This window comes from Amblyraja radiata, chromosome 29, assembly GCF_010909765.2.
Source record: "Amblyraja radiata isolate CabotCenter1 chromosome 29, sAmbRad1.1.pri, whole genome shotgun sequence".
NCBI classification, from domain to species: domain Eukaryota; kingdom Metazoa; phylum Chordata; class Chondrichthyes; order Rajiformes; family Rajidae; genus Amblyraja; species Amblyraja radiata.
In genome coordinates, this window is record NC_045984.1 from 30,734,718 (window position 1) to 30,762,436 (window position 27,719).

Here is a 27,719-nt window from a genome sequence, read left to right on the forward strand (position 1 = left end):
GGTAAAATCGAAGGTAGACACAAAATGCAGGAGGAACTCAGGGTCCTTCTCTCCATAGATGCTGCCTCACCCGCTGAGTTCCTCCAGCATTTGTGTCTACCTTGGGTGAAAAGGTTTTTCCTCATCACAGTCCTAAATGGCCGACCCCTTATTCTTAAACGTTGCAGCACACATTTCTGCCGCTTATTTAACGACATTTTTGTCTTTCCAGTCATCCAGCCCGATGCCTGAATTGAGGCCTGTGGTCACAGGGGTCCTGAAGGTTCTGATCCACAGCTTGTCCTGTAACCAGAGCACCTTGTATCTGAAGGACGGCTTCAACACCCAGCGAGCCTTCATCACCAAGGTAACCAGGCACTCTATGAGCAGCAAGAACTGTGGTGAATGAATGAACCATTTAACGCGAGTACCAAATGCAGGAGCAATGGGCCCTCACATGGGCTAGAAGTGGCAGCCGTTCAGAACAAACCATTGTTGCTCCCATACGTTCATGCTCATCAGTCAGAGGAGCAGAATTAGGCCGTTCGGCCCATCAAGTCTACTCCGCCATTCAATCATGGCTCCCATTCTCCTGCCTCTGCCCATTGGCCCCTGACACCCGCTCTAATCCCAAAGACTCATCAAGTGGTTGCGGCATAGAAAGAGGCCATTCGGCCCGCCGTGTTTGCACTAGCTCTCTGCCAAAGCAACCCTGTGGTTCCACTCCCCAGACCTTTCCTCCCCAAACCTTGCAAGGTTTTCCCCACCATATACTTGCCCCCTTCTCCCCTGAAGGCCACAGTTGACCCTACCTCCCTGTCATCTGGACACTCCAGTGCACTCCAGGTTGCAGAACACACTTGTTGCTTTCCATTCTCTTCCCCCGTAAGTTGTACCTGTGACATCCAGGCCGACCCTCTCAACTCTGGATACACCTTTTAGTTGGTTGTTTTTTGTTTTTTTTTTTGTTTTTTTTTTTGTGTGTGTGTGTGTGTGTATCTACATTTGTGCACAGGTATGTTTGCGTGTGTGTTTGCATGCTACGTATGTGTTTGCAGGCCACTGGCTCAATTCTAATGCGCAGGAAATCATGCTCCCCATGATAGCACAGAGACCAGCCTTCTCTGGAACTTTATAGGAGTGGAATTAGGCCATTCGGCCCATCGGGTCCACTCCGCCATTCAACCATGGCTGATCTCTGCCTCCTAATCCTATTTTCCTGCCTTCTCCCCATAACCCTTGACACCCCGTTCTAATCAAGAATTTGGCTATCTCGGCCTCAAAAATATCCTCAGCCTCCACAGCCCTCTGTGGCAATTAGTTCCACAGATTAACTACCCTCAAAGAAGTTCCTCCTCCCCTCCTTTCTAAAAGAACATCCTTTAATTCTGAGGCTGTGACCTCTGGTCCGAGACTCTCCCACCAGTGGAAACATCCTCCCCACATCCACTGGGCCTATTTAATTGTGCAAAAGACAGACAAGGTGATAAGTGATAGGAGCAGAATGAGGCCATTCGGTCCATCGAGATACTCTGCAATTCAATCCTGGCTGATCTCTCTCTCCTTCCTAACCCCATTCTCCTGCCTTCTCCCCATAACCCCTGACACCCGTACTGATCAAGAATCTATTTATCTCTGCCTTAAAAATATCCATTGACTTGGCCTCCACAGCCTTCTGTGGCAAAGAACTCCACAGATTCACCACCCTCTGACAAAATAAATTCCTCCTCATCTCCTTCTTAAACGAACGTCCTTTAATTCTGAGGCTATGACCCCCCTAGACTCTAGTCCTAGACTCTCCCACCAGTAGAAACATCCTCTCCACATCCACTCTGTCCAAGGTCAGTACTTATGAACAGTGTTTGACAGACTACAGTGTGTCAGGGAATTGTTCCAGCTTGTGTTAAGGCCAGCAGCGCATGTTGCACTGAGGCTGTTGACGGCTATGGCGGTTCTGCATGTTTGCGGTGACTGGTTTTTGATCGCTGTGTGTGTCCCCGCTGCAGTTCCCGGAGGTGCTGTTCGAGGACGACTCGGAGCATTGCACGGACCTGTGCTTGCTGCTGCTGCAGAGGTCCACCAGTCACTTTGAGAGCACACGGACACAAGCCTCAGCCTCCCTCTACCTGCTCATGAGGCAGAGCTACCACGCAGTGAGTAACCGATACCTCCCAGCGCTGCTTAGCAGGCAGCTTACATAGAAACATAGAAAATAGGTGCAGGAGGAGGCCATTCGGCCCTTCGAGCCAGCACCGCCATTCATTGTGATCATGGCTGATCGTTCCCTATCAATAACCCGTGCCTGCCTTCTCCCCGTATCCCTTGACTCCACTAGCCCCTAGAGCTCTATCTAACCCTCTCTTAAATCCATCCAGTGACTTGGCCTCCACTGCCCTCTGCAGCAGGGAATTCCACAAATTCACAACTCTCTGGGTGAAATAGTTGTTTCTCACCTCAGTCTTAAATGACCTCCCCTTTATTCTAGGACTGTGTGGCCCCTGGTTCTGGACTCGCCCCACATTGGGAACATTTTTCCTGCATCTAGTTTACCTCCTAAATTTCAGCATCACAGGCATGTGGGCTGCAGGCATCGGCTCTCGTCAGGAGAGGTTGAATGACCAGCAGCATCATCAAGGACCACTCGCACCCCTGGCCGCTCCCTCTTCTCCCCTCTCCCGTCGGGCAAATATTACAGAAGTGTGAAAACGCACACCTCCAGATTCAGCGACAGTTTCTTCCCAGCTGTTATTGGACAACGGAATCATCCTACCACAACCAGAGAGCAGTGGCTGAACTACTATCTACCTCATTGGTGACCCTTGGACTATCCTTTATCGGACTTTGCAGTAAAAGTTATTTCCAGATCATGTATCTGTACACTGTAAATGGCTCGATTGTAATCATGTATTGTCTTTCTGCTGACTGGATAGCACGCAACAAAAGCTTTTTATCACAGTCACTGTCTCAAAAAGGCTGGCAGTATCATCAAAGACCCACACCATCCAGGCCACACACTCATCTCCCTGCTACCTTCAGGTAGAAGGTACAGGAGCCTGAAGTCTGCAACAACCAGGTTCAGGAATAGCTACTTCCCCACAGCCATCAGGCTATTAAACCTGGCTCGGACAAAACTCTGATTATTAATAACCAATTATCTGTTATTTGCATTATCAGTTTATTTATTCATGTGTGTATATATTTATATTATGGTATATGGACACATTGATCTGTTTTGTAGTCAATGCCTACTATGTTCTGTGTGCTGAAGCAAAGCAAGAATTTCATTGTCCTATACAGGGACACATGACAATAAACTCACTTGAACTTGAAGCTTTTCACTGTACTGTACCGAACAGTACTGTTTCCCTGCAAAGTCCGATCAAGGATAGTCCGAGGATCACCAACGAGGTAGATAGTAGTCCAGCACTGATGTACCTGGACAGTTTTTCTGTGTTGGTTTAGTTTAGAGATACAGCGGGGAAACAGGCCCTACTATCCTACACACACAAGGGACAAATTAAAAATCTTTACCAAAGCCAATTAACCTACAAACCCGCACGCCTTTGGAGTATGGCAGGAAACTGGAACATCCGGAGAAAACCCACGCAGGTCACGGGGAGAACGTGGGTTCTCTCCGGGTGCTCCGGTTTCATCCCACATTCGGGTTTTCACTCAATAATAGTTTATTGTACTCGGGTAAAGTGAATGTTTTGGGTACAGCCCAGTAAAACCGTACAGCAGACTGCGCCCAGACAAGACTCGCCACGCTTCTGGCGCGGACAGTCACAACACTTCACCGGAAATTCCTATCTACTGCCTAATGCCAAACCTGACAGAAACCCCTCTCCCCCCAACCGCTCTCCTCTCCACCCCCCCCCCCAACCCCCCCCCCCCTCCTCCTTTGTTCCCAGCAGCTTGTAGTTTGTAGGTCAATTGGCTTCTGTAAAATGTCCTTAAACCCCTGTCCCACGGTACGAGTTCATTCCAAGAGCTCTCCCGAGTTTGCCCTCATTCGAACTCGGAGATTTACGGTAATGGCCACTCGTCAGTACTCGAGGCTCTCGTGAAAAATCTTCACGAGTCATCCCGTGCTTACCTGCCGTTAGCGAGCCTTCCCGAGTACCTGCCGTTAACGCTAAGAGATGTCCCCGAGCTCCGACGTACCCGCTACGTCCATTCTCCGTGCTTACCACGAGTTTGATTTTTTTTACACTCGGGAGAGCTCTTGGAATGAACTCGTACCGTGGGACAGGGCTTTTAGCTTGTAGGATAGAACTAGTGTACGGGAGATCGCTGGTCGGCGTGGACTCGGTGGGCCGAAGGGTCTGTTTCCGCGCTGTATCTCCAAACTAAACGATAGGACCTGATATTTAACGCTGAGCAGAATATTTTCCAGACACTTTGAATGTTGCTAACTTGCCATTTGTGTTCAGCATTTTCCAAAAGCAAAAATGTACATTACTCTAACGCTGGCATCGTTGTCGGAGAAACTCTCCAACCAGGATAAGCAATGTCTGCAACAAACTCTCACTATGATCCCCACTTACTTGGAAGCAGACAGAGCCATGGAGAGGACCAGCTTCCCAGTGCAGGTAAGGGCATGCCAAGCATTATAACTTCATAAGTGATAGGAGCAGAATTAGGCCATTCGGCCCAACAAGTCGACTCCGCCATTCAACCAAAGCTGATCTATCTCTCCCTCCTAACCCCATTCTCCTGCCGTCTCCCCATAACCCCTGACACCCGTACTAATCAAGAATCTATCCATCTCTGCCTTAAATTAAATTGACTTTAAGTCGTTATCACAGGGCAAAAGTGGCGTTTATTTTGCTAAGACTGGTTAGCGCGCAACAAAAGCTTTTCACTGTACCTCGGTACGCGTGACAAGAAACTGAACTGAAGTGAAACTGCCGTTTTTTTTGTCAGGTGGAGGAGTTTTTGAAGAACTTGAACGGAGTGTTGTGCGACACAGTGAAGCTGCAGGAATTCCCCCAGGACGTGGACATGCAGATTGACCTCATGTACAGGTAATGCCCGCGAGGACGTTGCCCCACCTCCGCGCCTTGTGCAGTGTGTGTGGGAGGAGATCGGGCTGGGGGTGGGAGGGTGACCCTAAAATAGGAGCAAACAGGTCCTTCTGCAGTTGTACAGAGCCCTAGTGAGACCACACCTGGAGTATTGTGTGCACTTTAATTTGAGGAAGGACATTCTTGCTATTGAGGGAGTGCAGCGTTGTACAAGGTTAATTCCCGGGATGGCGGGACTGTCATATGTTGATAGAATGGAGCGGCTGGGCTTGTACACTCTGGAAATTTAGGATGAGAGGATATCTCGTTGAAACATATAAGATTGTTAAGGGCTTGGACATTCGTGTTCCCGATGTTGGGGGGGGTCCAGAACCAGGGGCCACAGTTTAAGAATAAGGGGTAAGCCATTTAGAACGGAGACGATGAAACACTTTTTCTCACAGAGAGTGGTGAGTCTGTGGAATTCTCTGCCTCAGAGGGCGGTAGAGGCAGGTTCTCTGGATGCTTTCAAGAGAGAGCTAGATAGGGCTCTTAAAAATAGCGGAGTCAGGGGATATGGGGATAAGGCAGGAACGGGGTACTGATTGGGGATGATCAGCCATGATCACATTGAATGGCAATGCTGGTTCGAAGGGCCAAATGGCCGACTCCTGCACCTATTGTCTATTGTCTATTGTCTGGCGAGGGGGGGCCGCCTCGAGGTAGGGGGGGGGGGGGGGAGATTTGTGACTTTGCCCATTATGTACGGCTATTCACATACCCTGCCAAGGTACGCAAGCAAAGAATTCCACTGTGACTAGTCTCCTGTGACCACAAAGTATTCATTTCAATTCAATTCAATTCTACATGCAAGGTGGCCGCACAGAGTGTACCACCTGTAAAATCTATGAAATATATCACAAACATGTCCGTTAGCGATAAAGTATTCAATTCAATTTAATTTAATTCAGGTCCATTCTCTCTGTGATGTTGAGGGGCACGCCCAGTTGATACTGAGCCCCCCCTAGTGGTCAAACTGAGGAGAGATCAGAAGGCAGACAAAAGTGCTGGAGTAACTCAGCGGGACAGGCAGCATCTCTGGAGAGAAGGAATGGGTGACGTTTTGCGTTGAGACCTTTCTTCAGACTGAGACTCCGGGAAGAGGGCAACGAGAGATATAGGCAAAGGCAAATTTATTTGTATAGCACCATTCGTGCAAACAGCAATTCAAGGTGCTTTACAGGAAAGAAAAAATAAAATAGTCAATAATTAAAAATTGCAAAATAAGCAATACGACAAATGTATGAATAATAAAACAACGTCAATGAAACAATAAAACGATTTTAAAAAGCACATAAAAGGGTTAAAATTAGTCGGTTAAGATTACCTGCATGTCGGGTTATGGACAAGCTATAGTAAACAAGTGTTTTTAAGCCTGATTTAAAAGCGCTTACAGTCTGTGCACACCTCAGGTGTTCAGGGAGCTTGTTCCACAGGTGTGGAGCATAAAAACCCAATGCTGCTTCAGCCTTTTTAGTTCTGACCCTGGGAACACAGAGCAAACCTGTCCCTGAAGACCTGAGGAGTCTAGGCACCTCATATACAACAAGTAGGTCAGAGATGTATTTTGGACCAAGACCATTCAGTGCCTTGTAGGTCAGTAACAGAATTTTAAAATCTATCCTCTTACACACAGGGAGCCAGTGCAAAGATTTAAGGACAGGTGTAATGTGGTCCATTTGCTTGGTGTTGGTCAATACTCTGGCAGCGGCATTTTGGATAAGCTGCAGTTGTTTAATTAATTTTTTATTGAGACCTGTAAAGATGCCATTACAATAATCTAACCTACTAAAAATATATGCATGAACAAGTTTTTCAGTGTCTTCTTTGGACAGAATTCCCTTGATTCTTGCAATATTTTTTAGATGGTATATAGACTGTATAGACACTTTTTCACACAGAGAGTTGTGAGTCTGCGGAATTCTCTGCCTCAGAGGGCGGTGGAGGCCGGTTCTCTGGATACTTTCAAGGGAGAGCTAGTTAGGGCTCTTAAAGATAGCGGAGTCAGGGGATATGGGGAGAAGGCAGGAACGGGGTACTGATTGGGGATGATCAGCCATGATCACATTGAATGGCGGTGCTGGCTCGAAGGGCCGAATGGCCTACTCCTACACCTATTGTCTATTGTCTATTGTGCAGTTGTATTGAGGTTAGGCGTGCACGTTATACTATGTTGTTGGGTTGGAGGTGCACTGTCTATTGACCCTTCTTCAGACTGATGTCTCGACCCGACGCTTTCCGTTGTTGCTGTTTACTGATGTGCGTTGTTGTGGTCTGTGCTCTTTCCACAGGGTTGCGAAGGGTTTGCAGAGTTACGTGGATCTCCGCCTGCTGTGGTTGCGCAAGCTGGTGGCGAAGCACGTGCAGCGTGGGAGCTATGCAGAGGCCGCGCACTGCCTGGTGCACAGCGCCGCCCTGCTGGCAGAATATCTAAACCGCGTGGACGGATCTGTCCACCTGCCCATGGGTAGCGTCAGCTTCCAGGTTAGACACAAGACGGACGCCAAAAAAGCCGGAGTAACTCAGCGGGGCCGGGCGGCATCTCTGGAGGGAAGGAATGGGTGACGTTTCGGGTCGAGACCCGAAAAAGCGGTGGAGACGGGAAAATGTGGCTGGTGGTGGGATCCCGTTGGATGTGGTGGAAATTTCAGAGGATTATGTGTGTTGTATGTAGACAAAAGTGCTGGAGAAACTCAGCGGCTGCAGCAGCATCTATGGAGCGAAGGAAACGGGCAACGTTTCGGGCCGAAACTCTTCATCAGACCTGTGTTGTATGCGACGGCTGATGGGGTGGAGGAAGAAGGATCTCGACCCGACAAACGTCACCTATTTCCTTCGCTCCAGAGATGTCTGTGGAGAAGGAATGGGTCACGCTCTGTTTGGGCTGACAAATAGACAATAGACAATAGGTGCAGGAGTCGGCCATTCGGCCCTTCGAGCCAGCACTGCCATTCAATGTGATCATGGCTGATCATCTCCAATCAGTACCCCGTTCCTGCCTTCTCCCCATACCCCATAGTTCACGTGGTAGAAGGTGAAGAGCAGATGATGCTTCTCATTGAGGTTCGAAGGCAGCTTTGTCTTCACCTCCTCGTAGACTTGACAAGAGAGTTAATACCATCGTCAAAGATCAAGACATCATTCAGTAGTGGGTAGACAAAAATGCTGGAGGAACTCAGCGGGTGAGGCGGCATCTATGGAGCGAAGGAATAGGTGACGTTTCGGGTCACCTATTCCTTCGCTCCATAGATGCTGCCTTACCCGCTGAGTTTCCAGAAGGGTCTCGACCCGAAACGTCACCTATTCCTTCGCTCCATAGATGCTGCCTTACCCGCTGAGTTTCCAGAAGGGTCTCGACCCGAAACGTCACCTATTCCTTCGCTCCATAGATGCTGCCTTACCCGCTGAGTTTCCAGAAGGGTCTCGACCCGAAACGTCACCTATTCCTTCGCTCCATAGATGCTGCCTCACCAGCTGAGTTTCCAGAAGGGTCTCGACCCGAAACGTCACCTATTCCTTCGCTCCATAGATGCTGCCTCACCCGCTGAGTTTCCCCAGCATTTTTGTCTACCTTCGATTTTTCCAGCATCAGCAGTTCCTTCTTAAACACAAACGCTGAAGGAATGGCTGTCTGATCGGGAGTTGGTTCTTGGATGTCCGCAGCCTTTGAATGGCCATTGGTTGGTGGCACAAGGTCCTCGTTCGGTAACTGACGCCTTTTGTTCTTCTCTCTCTCTTTTTTCTTCACCAGAAAATCTCCCTCAATGTCCTGGAGGAATCCTTGGTGTCTGAAGATATATTTTCCTTGGAGAGGGAGGGTGTTTGGGCCGGGAACTCGTTCAGTGAAGAGGGTCTCTTGAAGTTGCTGGACGAGGCGGCTAGATTCTTCAACAAGGTACATGTCCGCCTTTTGTAAAGCTGCGGGCCGGCCGTTAAGGACTGCGTTTCTGATTCAGTCTGTGTGCAGAAGCAGCATCTTGATTTGATTTAATTCATTGTCATTGTCTTCAATGAAGAGACAACAAAATTATTTTTTCCTTGCAGTCATACAAAAAAAAACAAAAAAAACACTAAACGCAGAACACACTAGTCCACAACACAAACATCCCCACAGCAGCACCAAAGTTCCCCACCGTGAGGTAAGGAACCAAAGTCCAGTCAACCTCCTCGCCAATGTTCACCCGTGGTCGGGGCCTCCCGAGCACCCCCGTAGTCGCCGCTACGGGCGGCCCGATGTTCAGGCCCTCTCGCCGGGAACCTCTCGTCGGCCACCTTCCACCGGAGTCCGCGGCTCCCGATGTCCACAGGCCGCGCTGGGCGGAGATTCGCGCTGGCGATCCCCGGCAAAGGGTCCCAGGACTCCGCGATGTGAAACTCAGCTCCGCCCGCGTTGGGAACTCCGCATAAGTGAGGGCCATGTGTCCTGGTCCTATTCACAGTCCTAAAATAGACGCAAAATGCTGGAGTAATGCGACAGGACGAGGCAGCATCACTGGAGAGAAGGAACGGGTGACGTTTGGGGTCGAGACCCTTCTTCAGACCGACTCAGTCTCAGTCAGTGCTAAATCTAAATCTTTTTAATCTATGCTGTATCTACGCTACAGTTGTTTGATAGAACAGTATTAGCAGTATCTTTGTTTAATTTAGTTTAGTTTAGAGATACAGCGCAGAAACAGATGATCCCCGCACACTAATCCTACACACACTAAGGATGATTTATAATTATTCCAAGCCAACTAGCCTGCACGTCTTTGAAGTGTGGGAGGAAACCGGAGATCCCGGGAAAAACCCGCGCAGGCCACGAAATCTGTACAGACAGCACCCGTAGTCTGGATCGAACCTGGGTCTGTGGCGCTGTGAGGCAGCAACTCTACCGCTGCGCCACCATGCCGTCCAAGAGTCAGAAAACTAATGCTCCATGCTTAATCTGGCCTGTGTAGGAAAGGACTGCAGATGCTGGTTTAAACCGAGGATAGACACAAAAAGCTGGAGTAACTCAGCGGGTCAGACAGCATCTCTGGAGAGAAGGAATGGATGGAGACAATGTTCTGTACTGTGAAGACTGGTCTTTCAGTAGTTTGTTGTGCAGATGGAACTTAACTTATTTATTTCATTGTCTCTATGATTCTTGTACTGTGCGCTGTTTAAGATAAATTAAATTCATTCTTGAAAATAGGATATTTTTATCAGGATATATTACAACGATGCTTTCACTGTGCAGAATCTATAACAAGATAAAACCTTCGTTGTTTTTTAAAGGCAGAATTTTATGAAGTGGTTTATGAGATTCACAAACTCATCATCCCAATTGCTGAATTTCATCGGGATATCAAGAAACTATCTGCTATTCACGGGAACCTGAAGGCAACGTTTGATCAGATCCTGAGTGAGGTAAATGTTGCTGTTGTTGGCGTGAAGGCATGTGGTTGCCCATTAAGTCTACTCCGCCATTCAATCATGGCTGATCTACCTCACTCTCCTAACCCCATTCTCCTGCCCTCTCCCCATAACCCACAGAGAGTGGTGAGTCTGTGGAATTCAGTGGAGGGCGGTGGAGGCAGGATCTCTGGATACTTTCAAGAGAGAGCTAGATAGGGCTCTTAAAGATAGCGGAGTCGGTGGGCCGAAGGGCCTGTTTCCACACTCAGCGGGTCTGGCAGCATCTCTGGTGAATCTGGAGAGGTGACATCTCACATTGGGATCCTTCGCTGAGTTACTGCAGCACCTTGTGATGAGAGTCGGGCTGGATTTTGACGAATACTATCCCTTCCTGAGCAACCCTTCACTCCAACTGCAGCAATTTCTCAGCTCATTCATTCCCAGACTTAAAACTCACCTTCTACAAAAAGCCCCCCCCCTCTTTTTCACTGAAATTTAGAAGGATAAGAGGGGATCTTATATAAATTCTTAAGGGAATGGACAGGCTAGATGCAGGAAAAAATGTTCCCGATGTTGGGGAAGGCCAAAACCAGGGGTCACAGTTTAATAATAAGGGGTTAGGCCATTTAGGACTGAGACGAGGAGAAATCTTTTCACCCAGTTATAAATCTGTGGAATTCTCTGTCACAGAAGGCAGTGGAGGCCAATTCACTGGATGTTTTCAAGAGAGAGTTAGATTTAGCTCTTAGGGCTAACGGAATCAAGGGATCTGGGGAGAAGGCAGGAACGGGGTACTGATTTTAGATGATCAGCCATGGTCATATTGAATGGCGGAGCTTTCAAGGCTTGAAGGGCCGAATGGCCTACTCCGGCACCTAGTTTCTATGTTTCTAATTGTATTTTGCAGGATAATAAGAGAATGTTTGGGACATATTTCCGTGTGGGGTTCTACGGATCACTGTTTGGAGAACTGGATGACCAGGAGTACGTCTACAAGGAGCCAGCCATCACGAAACTGGTGGAGGTCTCCTCACGATTAGAGGTAACTAGACCAAGTGCTGACCCGTTGGGTCTGCTCCCCCAACGCAGCCGTTCCCTACCCGTAGCCCCCACGGGAGACGTGGTCCTCCAACTCAAGCCGTTCCCGAACATAAGATTCCAGCACTCAGCAGTGCGGCTGTTTTTAAATGGCGTCTTTGAGGCGAGAGGCGGGCGCCAGCAGCCGTTATGGTCGCTGGCCAGCAGGAGGCGACAAAATTAGTGAGTGGGGGGAGAAGGATTTTATTAAAAATGTGTACATAAACACGACGAAATTTAATCAGGAGTGGATACTTGGAATGAAAAGTGAAATCTCTACCGAAATGGAAAAAATCTGGGCGTTTGTGGGTCTGGTGTTGGCGTAGCAACGAATCAAAGGCTGGCACCCACAAGTCAGGCAGAAACACACACACACACACACAGCCAGCCAGCCACAGAGTTTTAATATTATATACTAGACCAAGTGCAGACCCGTTGGGTCTGCTCCCCCAACGCAGCCGTTCCCTACCCGTAGCCCCCACGGGAGACGTGGTCGTCCAAGTGAAGCCGTTCAGGACTCAGCAGTGCGGCTGTTTTTAAATGGCGTCTTTGAGGCGAGATGCGGGGGCCAGCAGCCGTTATGGTCGCTGGCCAGCAGGAGGCGACAAAATGAGTGAGTGGGGGGGGGGGGAAGAAGGATTTTATTAAAAATGTGAACATAAACACGACGAAATATAATCAGGAGTGGATACTTGGAATGAAAAGTGAAATCTCTACGAAAATGGAAAAAATCTGGGCGTTTGTGGGTCGGGTGTTGACGTAGCAACGAATCAAAGGCTGGCAACCACGTCAGGCAGAAACACAGCCAGCCAGCCAGCCAGCAGCCACAGAGTTTTAATATTATATAGATAGATAGATGGATCGAGGACATTGTCCATTCCCAGCAACACGATAAAATGCCCCTGAAGTAACGTCCAATCTGCTCCTAAATGACCCTTAGTTTTGGTTTAGTTTCGTTAAAGTTAAATCCAGTTAAACACAATAAGCTGGAGTACCTCAGTGGGTCAGGCAGCATCTCTGGAGACATGGAATAGGTGACGTTTTGGGTCGAGACCCTTCTTCAGACAGAGTCGGGGGAAAGGGAAACGAGAGATATAGACGGTGACACAGAGATAGAGAACAAATGAATGAAAGATATGCAAAAAAGTAACAATGATGAAGGGAACAGGCCATTGTTAGCTGTGGGCTAGGTGAAAACGAGTTATTGACAATGAGACTCAACAAGACGACTTTGAAGCTGGTACGACTTGGATGGGGGAGGGATAGAGGGGGGGATGCAAGGGTTACTTGAAGTTAGATAAATCAACAGTCATACCACTGGGCTGTAAGCTGCCTAAGCAAAACATGAGATGCTGTTCCGCCAATTTGTATTTGGCCTCACTCTGACAATGGAGGAGGCTGAGGACAGAAAGGTCAGTGTGGGAATGGGAAGGGGTTTTAAAGTGTTTGGGAACCGGGAGATCAGGTAGGTCCAAGCGGAGTGAGCGGAGGTGTTCAGCGAGGCGATCGCCCGGTCTACGTTTGCTAAGTTTGGTTTAGTTTTCATTGTTACATGTACCGAGGTAGAATGAAAAGCTTTTTAGTTTCATGCTATCCTGTCGGCCAGAAGACTCTGCGTATTTGCAGTCATACCGTCCACGGTGTACCGATACGGGATAAATGATCGAGTAGATTAACAAGAGTAAAGAAATGCTGCTGTGGAATTAAAGATTAAAAAAATTGTAACGATTGTAATGCCAGCCATCTACACCTCACGCTGCCTCGGCAAGGCCAGCAGCATCATCAAGGACCAGTCTCACCCAGGTCACTCCCTCTTCTCCCCTCTCCCATCAGGTAAGAGGTACAGAAGTGTGAAAAAGCACACCTCCAGATTCAGGGGCAGTTTCTTCCCAGCTGTTATCAGGCAACTGAATCATCCTACCACCAACTAGAGAGCGGTCCTGACCTCCCATCTACCTCATTGGAGATCGTCGGACTATCTTTAATCGGACTTTACTGGACTTTATTTTGCACTAAATGTGATTCTCTTTATCGTGTATCTGTACACTGTGTACAGCTCGATTATAATCATGCATAGTCTTTCCACTGACTGGTTATCACGCAACAAAGAAGCTTTTCACTGTACCTCGGTACACGTGACAATAATAAATTAAAGCAAACATAACCTACGTGAGATTTGTAGATTTTAAATCGAGAAAGGGCGGCACGGTGGCGCAGCGGTAGAGTTGCTGCCTCACACCGCCAGAGACCTGGGTTAGATTGTGACTACGGGTGCTGTCTGTACGGAGTTTGCACGTTCTCCCCGTGACCTGCGTGGGTTTTCTCCAGTTTCCTCCCACACTCCAAAGACACACAGGTTCGCAGGCTAATTGGCTTGGTAAAATTGTAAATTGTCCCTAGTGTGTGTAGGATAGTGTTAGTGAACGGGGATCGCTGGTCGGCGCGGACTCGGTGGGCCGAAGTGCATGTTTCCGCGCTGTATCTCGAATTCTAAATTAAACTAAAACAAACTTTAACCTAATTATTTACCCAACTACAAGGCTCAATTAATGAAAATATTCCAGATTAAGATCGCCCGATATTTTGGGAAGTGGGGTTAGTGCGGACATGGTGCTGAGGTAAAAGACCAGCTTGGACTGATTGAATGGTGGCGCAAGCACAGAGGGCCGAATGGCCTGCATCTCGTATAGTCATGCAGCGTGGAAACAGGCCCTTCGGCCCAACTTGCCCATGCAACCAACATGCCCCATCTACGCCAGTCCCACCTCCCTGCGTTTGGCCCACATCCCTCTAAACCTGTCCTTTCCATGTACCTGTCTAAATGTTCCCTAAATGTTATGGTGGTCCCTGCCTCAACTACCTCCTGTGGCAGCTCGTTCCATTCACCGACCCCCACTGTGTGAGTGGATGTATGGATCCACTTACAATTCCCATGTCAAATTTAATTGTGTGAATGATGCATTGACATTTCTACCTCATGTGACTGTTTGCTGCAGGAATTTTACAAAGCGATGTTCGGGCAAGATCGTGTGGAGATTATCAAAGATTCTGCACCGGTCAAGAAGGAAAACCTGGAGCCGAAGAAGGTGCGTTGTTTGTGGTCACTGGTGTGGAGCAAATACACTGTCAATCAAACTAAGGGCAACAATACTATGGGATGTGTGGAGACTGGGCCGGGGCAGGCACACAGTGGACAGGTGTGCAATGGTAGTGAGCAGGACAGGTACACAGTGTACAGGTCTGCAATGGTAGTGCACCAGGGCAGGCACACAGTGTACAAGTGTGCAATAGTAGTGAGCAGGACAGGTACACAGTCTGTCTACAGGCAGAGTAACAAAACGGTGACACCATAATACAAGCCAAAGAAATATACTAAATAAACTCCTAGACAACAAAGGTAGACAAAAATGCTGGAGAAACTCAGCGGGTGAGGCAGCATCTATGGAGCGAAGGAATAGGTGATGTTTTGGGTCGAGACCCTTCTTCAGATTGATGTGGGGGGGGGGGGGGGGAGAGGCAGTGGGCTGTGGGAGAGCTGGGAAGGGGAAGGAGGGAGAAAGCAAGGACTACCTGAAATTGGAGAAGTCAATGTTCATACCGCTGGGGTGTAAACTACTCAAGTGAAATATGAGGTGCTGCTCCTCCAATTTGTGGTGGGACTCGCTCTGGCCATGGAGGAGGCCCAGGACAGAAAGGTCGGATTCGGAATGGGAGGGCAGGTTGAAGTGCTGGGCCACCGGGAGATCAGGTTGGAAAAATCGAAGGTAGACAAAAATGCGGTAGTAACTCAGCGGGTCAGGCAGCTGCTCTGGAGAAAAAGGATGGGTGACATAGAAACATAGAAACATAGAAATTAGGTGCAGGAGTAGGCCATTCGGCCCTTCGAGCCTGCACCGCCATTCAATATGATCATGGCTGATCATCCAACTCAGTATCCCGTACCTGCCTTCTCTCCATACCCTCTGATCCCCTTAGCCACAAGGGCCACATCTAACTCCCTCTTAAATATAGCCAATGAACTGGCCTCGACTACCCTCTGTGGCAGAGAGTTCCAGAGATTCACCACTCTCTGTGTGAAAAAAGATCTTCTCATCTCGGTTTTAAAGGATTTCCCCTTTATCCTTAAGCTGTGACCCCTTGTCCTGGACTTCCCCAACATCGGGAGCAATCTTCCTGCATCTAGCCTGTCCAACCCTTTAAGAATTTTATAAGTTTCTATAAGATCCCCTCTCAATCTCCTAAATTCTAGAGAGTATAAACCAAGTCTATCCAGTCTTTCTTAATAAGACAGTCCTGACATCCCAGGAATCAGTCTGGTGAACCTTCTCTGCACTCCCTCAAGGGCAATAATGTCCTTCCTCAGATTTGGAGACCAAAACTGTACGCAATACTCCAGGTGTGGTCTCACCAAGATCCTGTACAACTGCAGTAGAACCTCCCTGCTCCTATACTCAAATCCTTTTGCTATGAAAGCTAACATACCATTCGCTTTCTTCACTGCCTGCTGCACCTGCATGCCCACTTTCAATGACTGGTGTACCATGACACCCAGGTCTCGCTGCATCTCCCCTTTTCCTAGTCGGCCACCATTTAGATAATAGTCTGCTTTCCTGTTTTTGCCTCGATTACCAAGATTACCCCGGCATCTTGTGCCTATCTTCGGTGTAAACCACCATCTGCAGTTCCTTCCGACACATAGCTGCCCCCTGTCGTCTTGTTGAGTTCCACTGTCTGTATCACCTATCCCACCGCCAACAATGGACCATTGTGGGCTCCATCTTTCCTTGATTATCATTGCATTTTGCATATCTTCCATTCATTTCTCCTGAGTACCGCCTATATCTCTCGTTGCCCACTCCCCGGAGTCTCAGTCTGAAGAAGGGTCTCGACAATAGACATTAGGTGCAGGAGTAGGCCATTCGGCCCTTCGAGTCAGCACCGCCACTCAATGTGATCATGGCTGATCATCCACAATCAGTACCCCCTGTTCCTGCCTTCTCCCCATATCCCCTGACTCCGCTATCTTTAACAGCCCTATCCAGCCCTCTCTTGAAAGTATCCAGAGAACCGGCCTCCACCACCCTCTGAGACAGAGAATTCCACAGACTCACAACTCGACCCGAAACGTCGCCCATTCCTTCTCTCCAGAGATGTTGCCTGATCCGCTGAGTTACTCCAGCTTTTTGTGTCTGCCTTGAGGCTGAGGACGAGTCAGAGGTTACGTGGAGAAGGCAGGGGAATAGGATTAGGAGGGAGAGATAGACCAGCCATCCATTTAATGGTTGAGTAGACTTGATGGGCCGAATGGCCTAATTCTGCTTCTATCACTTATGACCTTATGAAGATGATGAATGCATTGAAACCAGGAATCGAGCGGGCAAGATCATCTCTGACCCCTCTCACCCTGGCCACAAACTCTTTGAATCACTTCCCTCTGGCAGGTGACTCTGGACCGTCAAAGCTGCCACAGCCAGACATAAAAACAGTTTTTATCCACGGGTAGTTGCTCTACTCAACAGCCAAAAATCTGTAGCCTCCCTTTGATCTGGTATTTTGTTGGTTCACATGTTTGATCAATGGTGTTTTATCATTAATGTTTTATTATTATTAATGTTTAGTGTTTTGAGTCATTCGTAACTGTCACTGTATGTCATGTTGTTAACTTGTGGGCGGAGCACCAAGGCAAATTCCTTGTATGTGAATACTTGGCCAATAAACCTACTTACTTAAAACATGTTCTGCTTCACAGGCCTATGTCCAGGTGACCTACGTTGAGCCCTACTTTGAAGAGTATGAGTTGAAGAATCGAGTCAGCAACTACGAGCGGAGCTCCAACTTGCGGCGGTTCATCTACAGCACCCCGTACACGCTGGATGGCCGCGCCCACGGGGAACTCAGCCAGCAGTACAAGCGCAAAACCATCCTCACCACCTCACACGCTTTCCCTTACATCAAGACCAGGATCAATGTCATAGAGAAGCAGGAGGTGAGGTGACTCCATGAGTTCATTAGTGACAGCAGCGGAATGTGGCCATTCGGCCCATCAGGTCTACTCTAGCCATTCAATCATGGGCTGATCTATCTCTCCCTCCTAAACCCCATTCTCCTGCCTTCTCCCCATAACCCCTGACACCCGTACTAATCAACAATCTATCTTTCTCTGCCTCGGCCTCCACAGCCCTCACCGGCGATGAATCCCACAGATTCACTGCAATCTCAACACTCGAAGGGGCAGCTTGGCTCAGGCGTTTGAACCTTGCCCACTACACATTGGGCCATTCAGCCCCTCAAGCCCGTACTACTCCTTTAGTTCTTTGCTGATGTCCTTCTCAAATCTGTTTGCTGCCTTTCTACCGTGTCCCTCCATGTCTTTGCCCAGAGATAATCAGTCAATCTCTGCCTTAAAGGTTCCATGGAACTGGCAGGGACAATGACCCGGAGTCAGTCATATTCAGGTTCGAACCAGCACCGCCATTCAATGTGATCATGGCTGATCATCCCCAATCAATACCCCGTTCCTGCCTTCTCCCCATATCCCCTGACTCCACTATTTTTAAGAGCCCTATCTAGCACGCTCTTGAAAGCATCCAGAGAACCTGCCTCCACCGCCCTCTGAGGCAGAAAAGCTCTTCAATGCTCTCTTGAAGGGCAGTGGACCACGAGCTAGGAGTGGAGAGGGCACGAAGTCCTTTAATGACCTGCCAAGACCATGATAGATCATCATTGGTAGCCTCGGAAGCACGCGCTTCTGCGCTGCTGTTGAGGTCTCCAGGGTCTTTGCTCGCGTTGGCAATGTCTGCTGACCAGCCCAATTCTCCAGCGACAGTCCTTGCCGCCCGCGATGGCAACAGATAAAGGAGGCCGTTGGGGTTGTAGAAGCTTGTTTCTTGCCGTCGGACCTCCTATGTGCCGCGGACAACATCCTGCCCCACATCCGCCCCCCCTGGACAATCTCGCGCCATGTGGAGCGATCCCCTGCCACAGCCTCCCAGCTGCCAGCGTTGATGCCGCAAACCTTCATACCCCGCTTGCAAGCGTCTTTGAAGCGGAGAGCAGGACATTTGTACATTATTATGACGATTCTGCAATTGGATCCATAATGGATGGTCCCAATATTCCCCTCATCCAGAGCAATTTGCCACAGATTTTTCCGTTCACTCAATCCAACTTTGTTCTTTTCTCACCTCCATCCAACTACTTATCGTGTCACCAACTCCATCACACCTCACGCCCTGTCCCATTGATTGAGCCTTCAGTAAGTCTGATTACAAGCAAGCAACAGACAAAGGTGGCTTACCTGACAATCAAAACTTGGGTCCATGTCTACAACCTCCCAACCAACCTCTGCTCAACATGGAACTTGGTTTCAATAGACAAAAGGCAATCGACAATAGGTGCAGGAGTAGGCCATTCGGCCCTTCGAGCCAGCACCGCCATTCACTGTGATCATGGCTGATCATCCACAATCAGTATCCCGTCCCTTTATCATGTATCTATTCACAATACACTACCTTGATCAAGCACTAAACGTTATTCCCTTTATCATGTATCTATACACTGTAAATGGCTCGATTGTAATCATGTATTGTCTTTCTGCTGACTGGTTAGCACGCAACAAAAAGCTTTTTATTGTACCTCGGCACACGTGACAATAAACTAAACTGAACTAAACTGAACTTGGAATTGTTGACGAGCATCGCCAAACAAAGTTATCATTTCAACGATTCCATCTTTTGGGTAAAACATTAAGGTCAACATAGACACTAAATGCTGGAGTGTCTCAGCGGGACAGGCAGCATCTCTAGAGAACAGGAATGGGTGACGTTTCGGGTCGAGACCCTTCTTCAGACCAGCGGGATTGAAAAAGGGTCTCAATAGACAACAGGTGCAGGATAGGCCATTCGGCCCTTTGAGCCATGATCACATTCAATGTGATCATGGCTGATCATCCACAATCAGTACCCCGTTCCTGCCTTCTCCCCATATCCCCTGGCTCCACTATCTTTAAGAGCTCTATCTAACTCTCTTGAAAGCATCCAGAGAACCGGCCTCCACCGCCTTCTGAGGCAGAGAATTCCATAGACTCACAACTCTCTGTGTGAAAAGGTTTTTCCTCATCTCCGTTCTAAATGGCTTACCCCTTATTCTTAAACAGTGGCCCCTGGTTCTGGACTCCCCCAACATCGGGAACATGTTTCCTGCCTCTAGCGTGTCCAAACCCTGAATAATCTTATATGTTTCAATAAGATTCCCTCTCATCCTAAATTCCAGAGTGTACAAGCCCAGCCGCTCCATTCTATCAACATATGACAGTCCCGCCATCCCGGGAATTTGTCTCGACCCGAAAGGTCACCCGTTCCTTCTCTCCAGAGATGCTGCCTGTCCTGCTGAGTCACTCCAGCATTTTGTATCTATCTTCGGAGTAACTCAGCGGGTCAGGCAGCATCTCTGGATAACATGGATCGGTGACGTTTTGAATAGGGACCCTTCTTCATAGTTTCTGGTGTTGCAGGTAAAACAAAATGCTTTGTGAATATTGGAAGGAACTTGGCTCCAAGACGACAGCCCTTCTTTAACTAACCCCACTAAATTGGATTGCTGTTGGAGGGATAGATTTGACTGTGCACATGTAGTTGGAACTGTGAACTGCATAACAACAGACAATAGACAATAGGTGCAGGAGTAGGCCATTCGGCCCTTCGAGCCAGCACCGCCATTCAAGTGATCATGGCTGATCATCCCCAATCAGTACCCCGTTCCTGCCTTCTCCCCATATCCCCTGACTCCGCTATTTTTAAGAGCCCTATCTAGCTCTCTCTTGAAAGCATTCAGAGAACCTGCCTCCACCGCCCTTTGAGGCAGAGAATTCCACAGACTCACCACTCTCTGTGAGAAAAAGTGTTTCCTCGTCTCCATTCTAAATGGCTTTCTCCTTATTATTAAACTGTGGCCCCCGGTTCTGGACTCCCCCAACATCGGGAACATGTTTCCTGCCTCTAGCGTGTCCAAACCCTTAACAATCTTATATGTTTCAGACCTTACACTTAATTTAACGACACTCTGGATATTTAATTTGCAACAGCATGCATTGTAAATACGAAGAAATGATTTAACTTTTTCTTCAAGTTCTGCGTGTCTAGATGATAGACGCTTTGTGGAAAGGATTTTCTGTGAAGTTGTAAAATATAATGCATGCAGCCTGTGTTAAATAATCCAGTGTACACCTAAGCCAGCTCTTGACACAGTGATGAGTAAATATAAAAGTATACTTGCCAAAACAACTGGACTGGATAAAATGTAAGTATTCAGCAATTATCAAAGTGAGCCGGAAAATTAGTAATTCAGACATTTGAAATCAGGAATATTGATATTTTGTGCATTTAAGGAGTGTTTTCTGTATTTACATGGATGCTTTATTATGACTTATCCTGGTTTGTTTAAACGTGTTCACATTTACTTCTGAACTTTATTTGAGTTTGAGTTTAGTTTAGAGATACAGCACGGAAACAGGCCCTTCGGCCCATCGAGTCCGCACCGAACAGCGATCCCCGCTCATTATCGTAAGTCAGACATGAATCGCTGGTCGGCGCGGACCCGGTGGGCCGAAGGGCCTGTTTTCCGCGCTGTATCTCTAAACTAAACTAATTAACACTTTCCCACACACAAACTAGAGATAATTTACATTTACACCAAGCCAATTAACCTGTACGTCTTTGGAGTGTGGGAGGAAACTGAAGATCTCGGAGAAAACCCACGCAGGTCACGGGGAGAACGTGCAAACTCCGTACAGACAGCACCCGTAGTCGGGATCGAACCCGGGTATCCACTCTACATGTGGGCAGAGGGCCAACCTCTATATCTCTATCTATGTTCGATAAACCTTCCTGTACAGCAGGTACACAACATATTTTGTCAATAGACACAAAAACCTGGAGTAACTCACCGGGTCAGGCAGCATCTCTGGAGAAAAGGAATAGGTGACATTTTGCCTCTCAGTCTGAAGAAGGCTATCTCGACCCGAAACATCACCCATTCCTTCTCTCCAGAGATGCTGCCCGTCCCGCTGAGTCACTCCAGCATTTTGTGTCTCTCTTCGGTTTAAACCAGCATCTGCAGTTCCTTCCTACACATTTTGTCATAGCTTGTGCCGCAGAACATCGCAAAGAAATGGTATCTCATGACTTTGACTGTAAAGCTGTGTTGATTCGAGGATATGAAATTAGCTGTGGCAATGCAATCCAAAATCAAAGTACTGCACATTCTCGAAATCTGAAATAAAAACTGAGAATGCTGCAAATACTCATTCGGATAGACTGCATCTGTGGAGAGAGTTTCAGGCTGATGACTTCACACCACAAGTTGGTTGGTATGGGTTAATTGGGCCGAAGGGCCTTTTTCTCTGCTGTAGCTCTGTGATCATCATTTGTATAATTCACCCCATGTTAGTCTAAGTTCATTAGCAACTATTTCACCTTTGGAATTGCAAGAATTTGCAGAGAATTGTGGACGCAGCCCAGACCATCGCACAAACCAACCTCCCTTTCATTAACTCCATCTACACCTCACGCTGCCTCGGCAAGGCCAGCAGCATCATCAAGGACCAGTCTCACCCTGGTCACTCCCTCTTCTCCCCTCTCCCATCGGGCAAGAGGTACAGAAGTGTGAAAACGCACACCTCCAGATTCAGGGGCAGTTTCTTCCCGGCTGTTATCAGGCAACTGAACCATCCTACCACAGCCAGAGAATGAAAGATATGCAGACGGCATCTCTGGAGAAGAGGAACGGGTGACGTTTCGGCTGACAATCCTTCTTCAGACTAGAGTCAGGGGAAAGGGAATCGAGAGAAATAGACGATGATGTGGAGAGATGCAGAACAAATGAATGAACAGTAGCCATGATAAAGGAAGCCTGCTGTTGTTAGTTGTGTACTAGGTGAGAACGAGTTATCATCTACTGCATCCACTGCTCCAGGTGTCAACTTCTCTACATCGGTGAGACCAAGCGCAGGCTCGGCGATCGCTTCGCCCAACACCTCCGCTCGGTTCGCAATAACCAACCTGATCTCCCGGTGGCTCAGCACTTCAACTCCCCCTCCCGTTCCGAATCCGACCTTTCTGTCCTGGGCCTCCTCCATGGCCAGAGTGAGGCCCAGCGCAAATTGGAGGAGCAGCACCTCATATTTCGCTTGGGTAGTTTACACCCCAAAACATTGACTTCTCCAATATCAGGTAGTCCCTGCTTTCTCCCTCCTTCCTCTCCCCCTTCCCAGCTCTCCCACAGCCCCCTGTCTCCGCCTCTTCCTTTCTCCCCCCCCCCCCCTCCACCCCCGACATCAGTCTGAAGAAGGGTCTCGACCCGAAATGTCACCTATTCCTTCTCTCCATAGATGCTGCCTCACCCGCTGAGTTCCTCCAGCATTTTTGCCTAGCCACAATGAGAGGTTAGTTTGTGTGATGGTCCGGGCTGCGTCCACAATTCATGGCCATTTCGTGCAGAGTTCCTTTTGAAGAATGAGTTGGGACTTGTCGAGATGGTGATATTGTTTTTGAGTTTCACGGAGCTCTCCCCCGTTTCCACGCTACGTTAGACTGCAGTGAATGTGCCGTGTCTTACAGATGAACCTGAGACCCATTGAAGCGGTGATCGAGGACATGCAGAAGAAGACCCAGGAGCTGGCAAAGGCAACGAGTGAAAACCCACCCAACCTGAAGCTGCTCCAGATGGTGCTGCAGGGATCGGTGGGCCCCACCGTGAACCAGGTCAGCTTAGCTTAGTTTAGTTTAGTTTAGATGTACAGCGGGGAAGCAGGCCCTTTTCACTGTATCTCGGTGATCATGACAATAAACTGAACTAATATAAACCAAATCGGCAAATCAAGTCCGCGCCGACCAAAAATCATCCCGTACGCTAACTGTCACAGTATGTCGTTGTCACTTGCGGGCGGAGCACCAAGGCAAATTCCTTGTATGTGAATACTTGGCCAATGAACTCATTCATTCATTATCCCACACAATAGGGATGATTTATAGAAGCCAATTAACCTACAAACCTGCAGGTCTTAGGAATGTGGGAGGAAACCGGTGCACCCGGATAAAAAAACCCACGCGGTCACGGGAAGAACAAACAAACTCCACACAGACAGCACCCGTAGTCAGGATTGAACCCGGGTCTCCGGCGCTGTGAGGCAGCAACACTACCGCTGCGCCACCGTGCAGTATTGGATAGACCAGAATAAACTCCAGGCTTTTATGGCATGACCCAGAGTGTAACACTGTGTACTACAATGGATGACACAAATATAACCTCTTGTAGAAGAGTGGAGCTCCAGGGTATAACACTGTGAACCAGTTATTACCCAGTCTAACTTTCCACTTCTTGCGTACGGCGTGCACAGCCTAAAGTTGTAGGTCAACTTGTTCTATCTATATACTACTAAAACTCTCATCTTGACCTTTTCCTGTCTGCGTTGTAATTAAATTTGCGCAAAAACGATCCCCCATAGCGCTACGATTTTTCACCACCTTACTCACCATTATCCTCTGCTGCAAGTCAAATAGGTTTTGTTCCAATCGGTGAAATAGTACAAAAGTTATGAAGGTTTTGAAGGTTCCCCCCTCCCCCACACACTCCCTCCCCCACTTCACCTCCCCCACTTCACCTCCCCCACCCCACCTCCCCCACCCCCCCTGCCCCACAACACCCTCCCCACCCCCTTCCCCACACCCCCCCTGTCCCACATCCCCCCCACAACCCCCCTCCCCCACACCCCCGCCCCAGAGTGGTGGAACATTGCGTTGGGGAACGGGTTGCGTTGGGGGAACGGGTGAGTGGTGGAACATTGCGTTGGGGAACGGGTTGCGTTGGGGGAACAGGTGAGTGGTGGAACATTGCGTTGGGGAACGGGTTGCGTTGGGGGGGGGGCCAGGCCTCCCGTGTGACTGGGACCCAACGGGTCCCACTTAGTCTAGTTTAATCTATTTGTTTGTGCTCGTCGGGTTGATTGCATTCGTCGAAACAGGGTGGGCCACGTGAAGGTTGCAATCTCCCAGCCCATCTTTGCGCTGTGCTCTATAGATGATTGTCATTGTAGACTGTGCGGTCAGGTTGACCTATAACAAACTGTAGAATGATCGGGTATAACACAGTGCTGTATCATGGATGGTTTGGGGTATAAAGTAATGCAGGCAATTAACTCCATACTTCTGTTATTTTCAGGGTCCCTTGGAAGTCGCCCAAGTTTTTTTGTCTGAAATTCCCGACGATCCGAAACTTTACAGACACCACAACAAACTCCGCATCTGTTTCAAGATCTTTTTGAAACGGTAAATTGTCCCCGGAGGGTCTGCTGTGGTTGGGCGGGTTGAGTGTGAATGAATGAATCGATTCACTGATTAATGAATATTTAATTGTGGCATGTGACAAGTCACCGCGGTATTCTTCGTTTGTGTACCCGAGGTCACCGCATAAGGGGGCTGACAAAGTCACAGGCCTCCCTTTGTTCTCTCCCCCCCCCCCCCTCTCACAGCGGTCCCCCCATACCGGGCCCACCCTAACCAGGCTTTTCACTATTCGGTAAGTTTCAATGAGGTCGGGTGCCATCAAATGCTGCACGCTTCACATTTAGAGATACAGTGCAGAAACAGGCACTTCAGGCCACTGACCAACAATCTCCGTCCTTGTACACTAACACTACCCTACACACATGAGGGACAATTTCCAATTCACCTACAAATCTGTACGTCGTTGGAGTGTTGGAGGAAAGCGGAGATCGCAGAGGAATCCCACGCAAGTTACGGGGGGGAACGTACAAACTCCGTATAGACAGCAGCCATAGTCAGGATCTCTAGCGCTGCAAGGCTGCAACTCTACCGCTGTGCCACTGTACCAGCCATATGTTAACCCAATCATTCCTGGGATCATCCTCTCCACATCCACTCTATCCAGGCCTTTCACTCTTCATATGAATTCCTGCACCTGCTATAGACTAATCAATCATTCATCTAGTCACTGTAGGGACAATATCTTGGGCAGCTTACACCCCAGCGATGTGAATATTGACTTCTCTAACTTCATGTAACCCTTTATTCCCCCCCCTCTCTCTGTCCATCCCACCCCCTTCCCAGTTCTCCCATCATTCTGACTGTCCCTGATTACATTTTATCTCTGTTTGCCGTGTTGCAACCTTCTCCCAGCTAACAATGATCTATTCTACACGTTTCGTGATCGCCATCCCCTTTCTCTCATTTTCACACCTTACACTTCCTTATCTCCACACCTCCCTCTCCCCTGACTCTCAGTCTGAAGCAGGGTCTTGACCTGAAACGTCACCCACTCCTTCTCTCCAGGGATGCTGCCTGTCACTACCAACACCTAGAGGCAGGAAACATGTTCCCGATGTTGGGGGAGTCCAGAACCAGGGGCCACAGTTTAAGAATAAGGAGTAAGCCATTTAGAACGGAGACGAGGAAACACTTTTTCTCACAGAGAGTGTTGAGTCTGTGGAATTCTCTGCCTCAGAGGGCGGTGGAGGCCGGTTCTCTGGATGCTTTCAAGAGAGAGCTAGATAGGGCTCTTAAAAATAGCGGAGTCAGGGGATATGGGGAGAAGGCAGGAACGGGGAACTGATTGGGGATGATCAGCCATGATCACATTGAATGGCAGTGCTGGCTCGAAGGGCCGAATGGCCTACTCCTGCACCTATTGTCTATTGTCTATTATCTATTGTTCCTTCCTACACAATTCTACAGTCGGGCCGAGTTGTGCATATCTTGCCTGAGAGTCACCTACATGGTATTCACGTTATTCCCCTTCTGTTACAGATGTGAAGACGCTTTAATTAAAAACAAGGGCCTGATCTCGTCAGAGCGAGAGGAATATCAGAACGAACTTGAGAGGAACTATGAGGCTCTAAAGTACAACTTGCAACCATTCCTTAACCGGAGAATCCCTCAGCTTTACATTACACCTAGTCAGTAGGAACCTCAAATGGTCTGAACGATATTAGTTTAGTTTTGTTTATTGTCACGTGTACCGAGGTGCAGTGGAAAAGCTATTTGTTGCGTGCTCTCCCAGTCAGCGGAAAGACTGGACATGATTACGATCGAGCCGTCTACAGCGTACAGAGAAATGCTGCTGTTGGAGTGGAGGTTTAAAAGAATGGAGCCATTGTAAGGAGCGATGGCAGATCCACATGTGGGACCATCACGCTGAGGTGAGCGCGGCTTCATCCAACTGTGGGGAAGATACGACCAGAACTTCGATCAGTACGGGTGTCAGAGGTTATAGGGACAAGGCAGGAGAAGGGGGTCAGGAGGGAGAGATAGATCAGCCATGATTGAATGGCGGAGTAGACTTGATGGGCCGAATGGCCTAATTCTGCTCCTATCACTTATGATCTTACGAACTTGAAGCGCTGGACTTGTGAAGTCATAGAACAAGCCCATCGTCCCACTATGCCCACGCCAACCACTGTGCTTATCTACACGAGTACCTTCATCGATGTCTCGCCCATTCAATGTTTGCTGGGTGATTCTTATGGGAGTGCCTTTCTCTCCACCACTATCTCAGGCAACGCGTTCCAGATTCCACCCACTGTGTGAAACACATTCCCTTCGAATCCCTTCCAAAGGGCCATGGCCTCTTGTTTTTTTTCAAAACACCGTTAGAACGGTATCATTAAGATGTGAATAGTTCCCTCATGTAAGAAATGTATTGTTATGAGTTTGGAATGCAGGCATGGTCACAGATCACCTTGTCATGGATTACTTTGTGCTTTCTGATCTTCTCCTTGGATGTGAGTGAACATTTACACAAAGCCATGCTGTATCTCTAAACTAAACATAGGCACATTTACACATATACTGTATGTATACTTACACATATATTTATACACACACACACGTGTATACAAAATGCAGGAGTAACTCAGCGGGACCAGCAGCATCTCCGGACAGAAGGAATGGATGATGTTTCGGGTCAAGACCCTTATTCAGCCTGAAGAAGGGTCTCGACCCAAAACATCACCCATTCCTTCTCTCCAGAGATGCAGCCTATCTCTCTGAGTTACTCTGACATTTAGTGTCCATCTTTGGTTTAAACTTGCATCTGCAGTTCCTTCCTACACATACACACAAATATATATATATATATACATGTATGTGTGTGTGTGTGTGTATATATTATATATTCCGATTGTACAGAGCTTTGTATCTGAACATC

The 27,719-nt window shown here is 48.3% G+C and overlaps 1 protein-coding gene across 4 annotated transcripts in view; it reads left to right on the forward strand.

The window, feature by feature from the left end:
- Nucleotides 1-27,392, forward strand: part of LOC116989602 (dedicator of cytokinesis protein 7-like) — a 145,476-nt gene extending 118,084 nt beyond the window's left edge. For all 4 annotated transcript variants that reach the window (XM_033047150.1, XM_033047153.1, XM_033047152.1 and 1 more), the window contains exons 34-46: nt 212-346; nt 1,986-2,132; nt 4,413-4,571; nt 4,906-5,006; nt 7,337-7,529; nt 8,797-8,940; nt 10,305-10,436; nt 11,332-11,466; nt 14,498-14,587; nt 17,251-17,487; nt 23,117-23,260; nt 24,717-24,823; nt 26,321-27,392. In XM_033047150.1, coding sequence (XP_032903041.1) covers nt 212-346; nt 1,986-2,132; nt 4,413-4,571; nt 4,906-5,006; nt 7,337-7,529; nt 8,797-8,940; nt 10,305-10,436; nt 11,332-11,466; nt 14,498-14,587; nt 17,251-17,487; nt 23,117-23,260; nt 24,717-24,823; nt 26,321-26,477 — 1,881 coding nt within the window. In that variant the 3' untranslated portion in view covers nt 26,478-27,392. The remainder of the gene's footprint in view (nt 1-211; nt 347-1,985; nt 2,133-4,412; nt 4,572-4,905; nt 5,007-7,336; nt 7,530-8,796; nt 8,941-10,304; nt 10,437-11,331; nt 11,467-14,497; nt 14,588-17,250; nt 17,488-23,116; nt 23,261-24,716; nt 24,824-26,320) is intronic.
- The last annotated feature ends 327 nt before the right edge of the window (nt 27,393-27,719 follow it).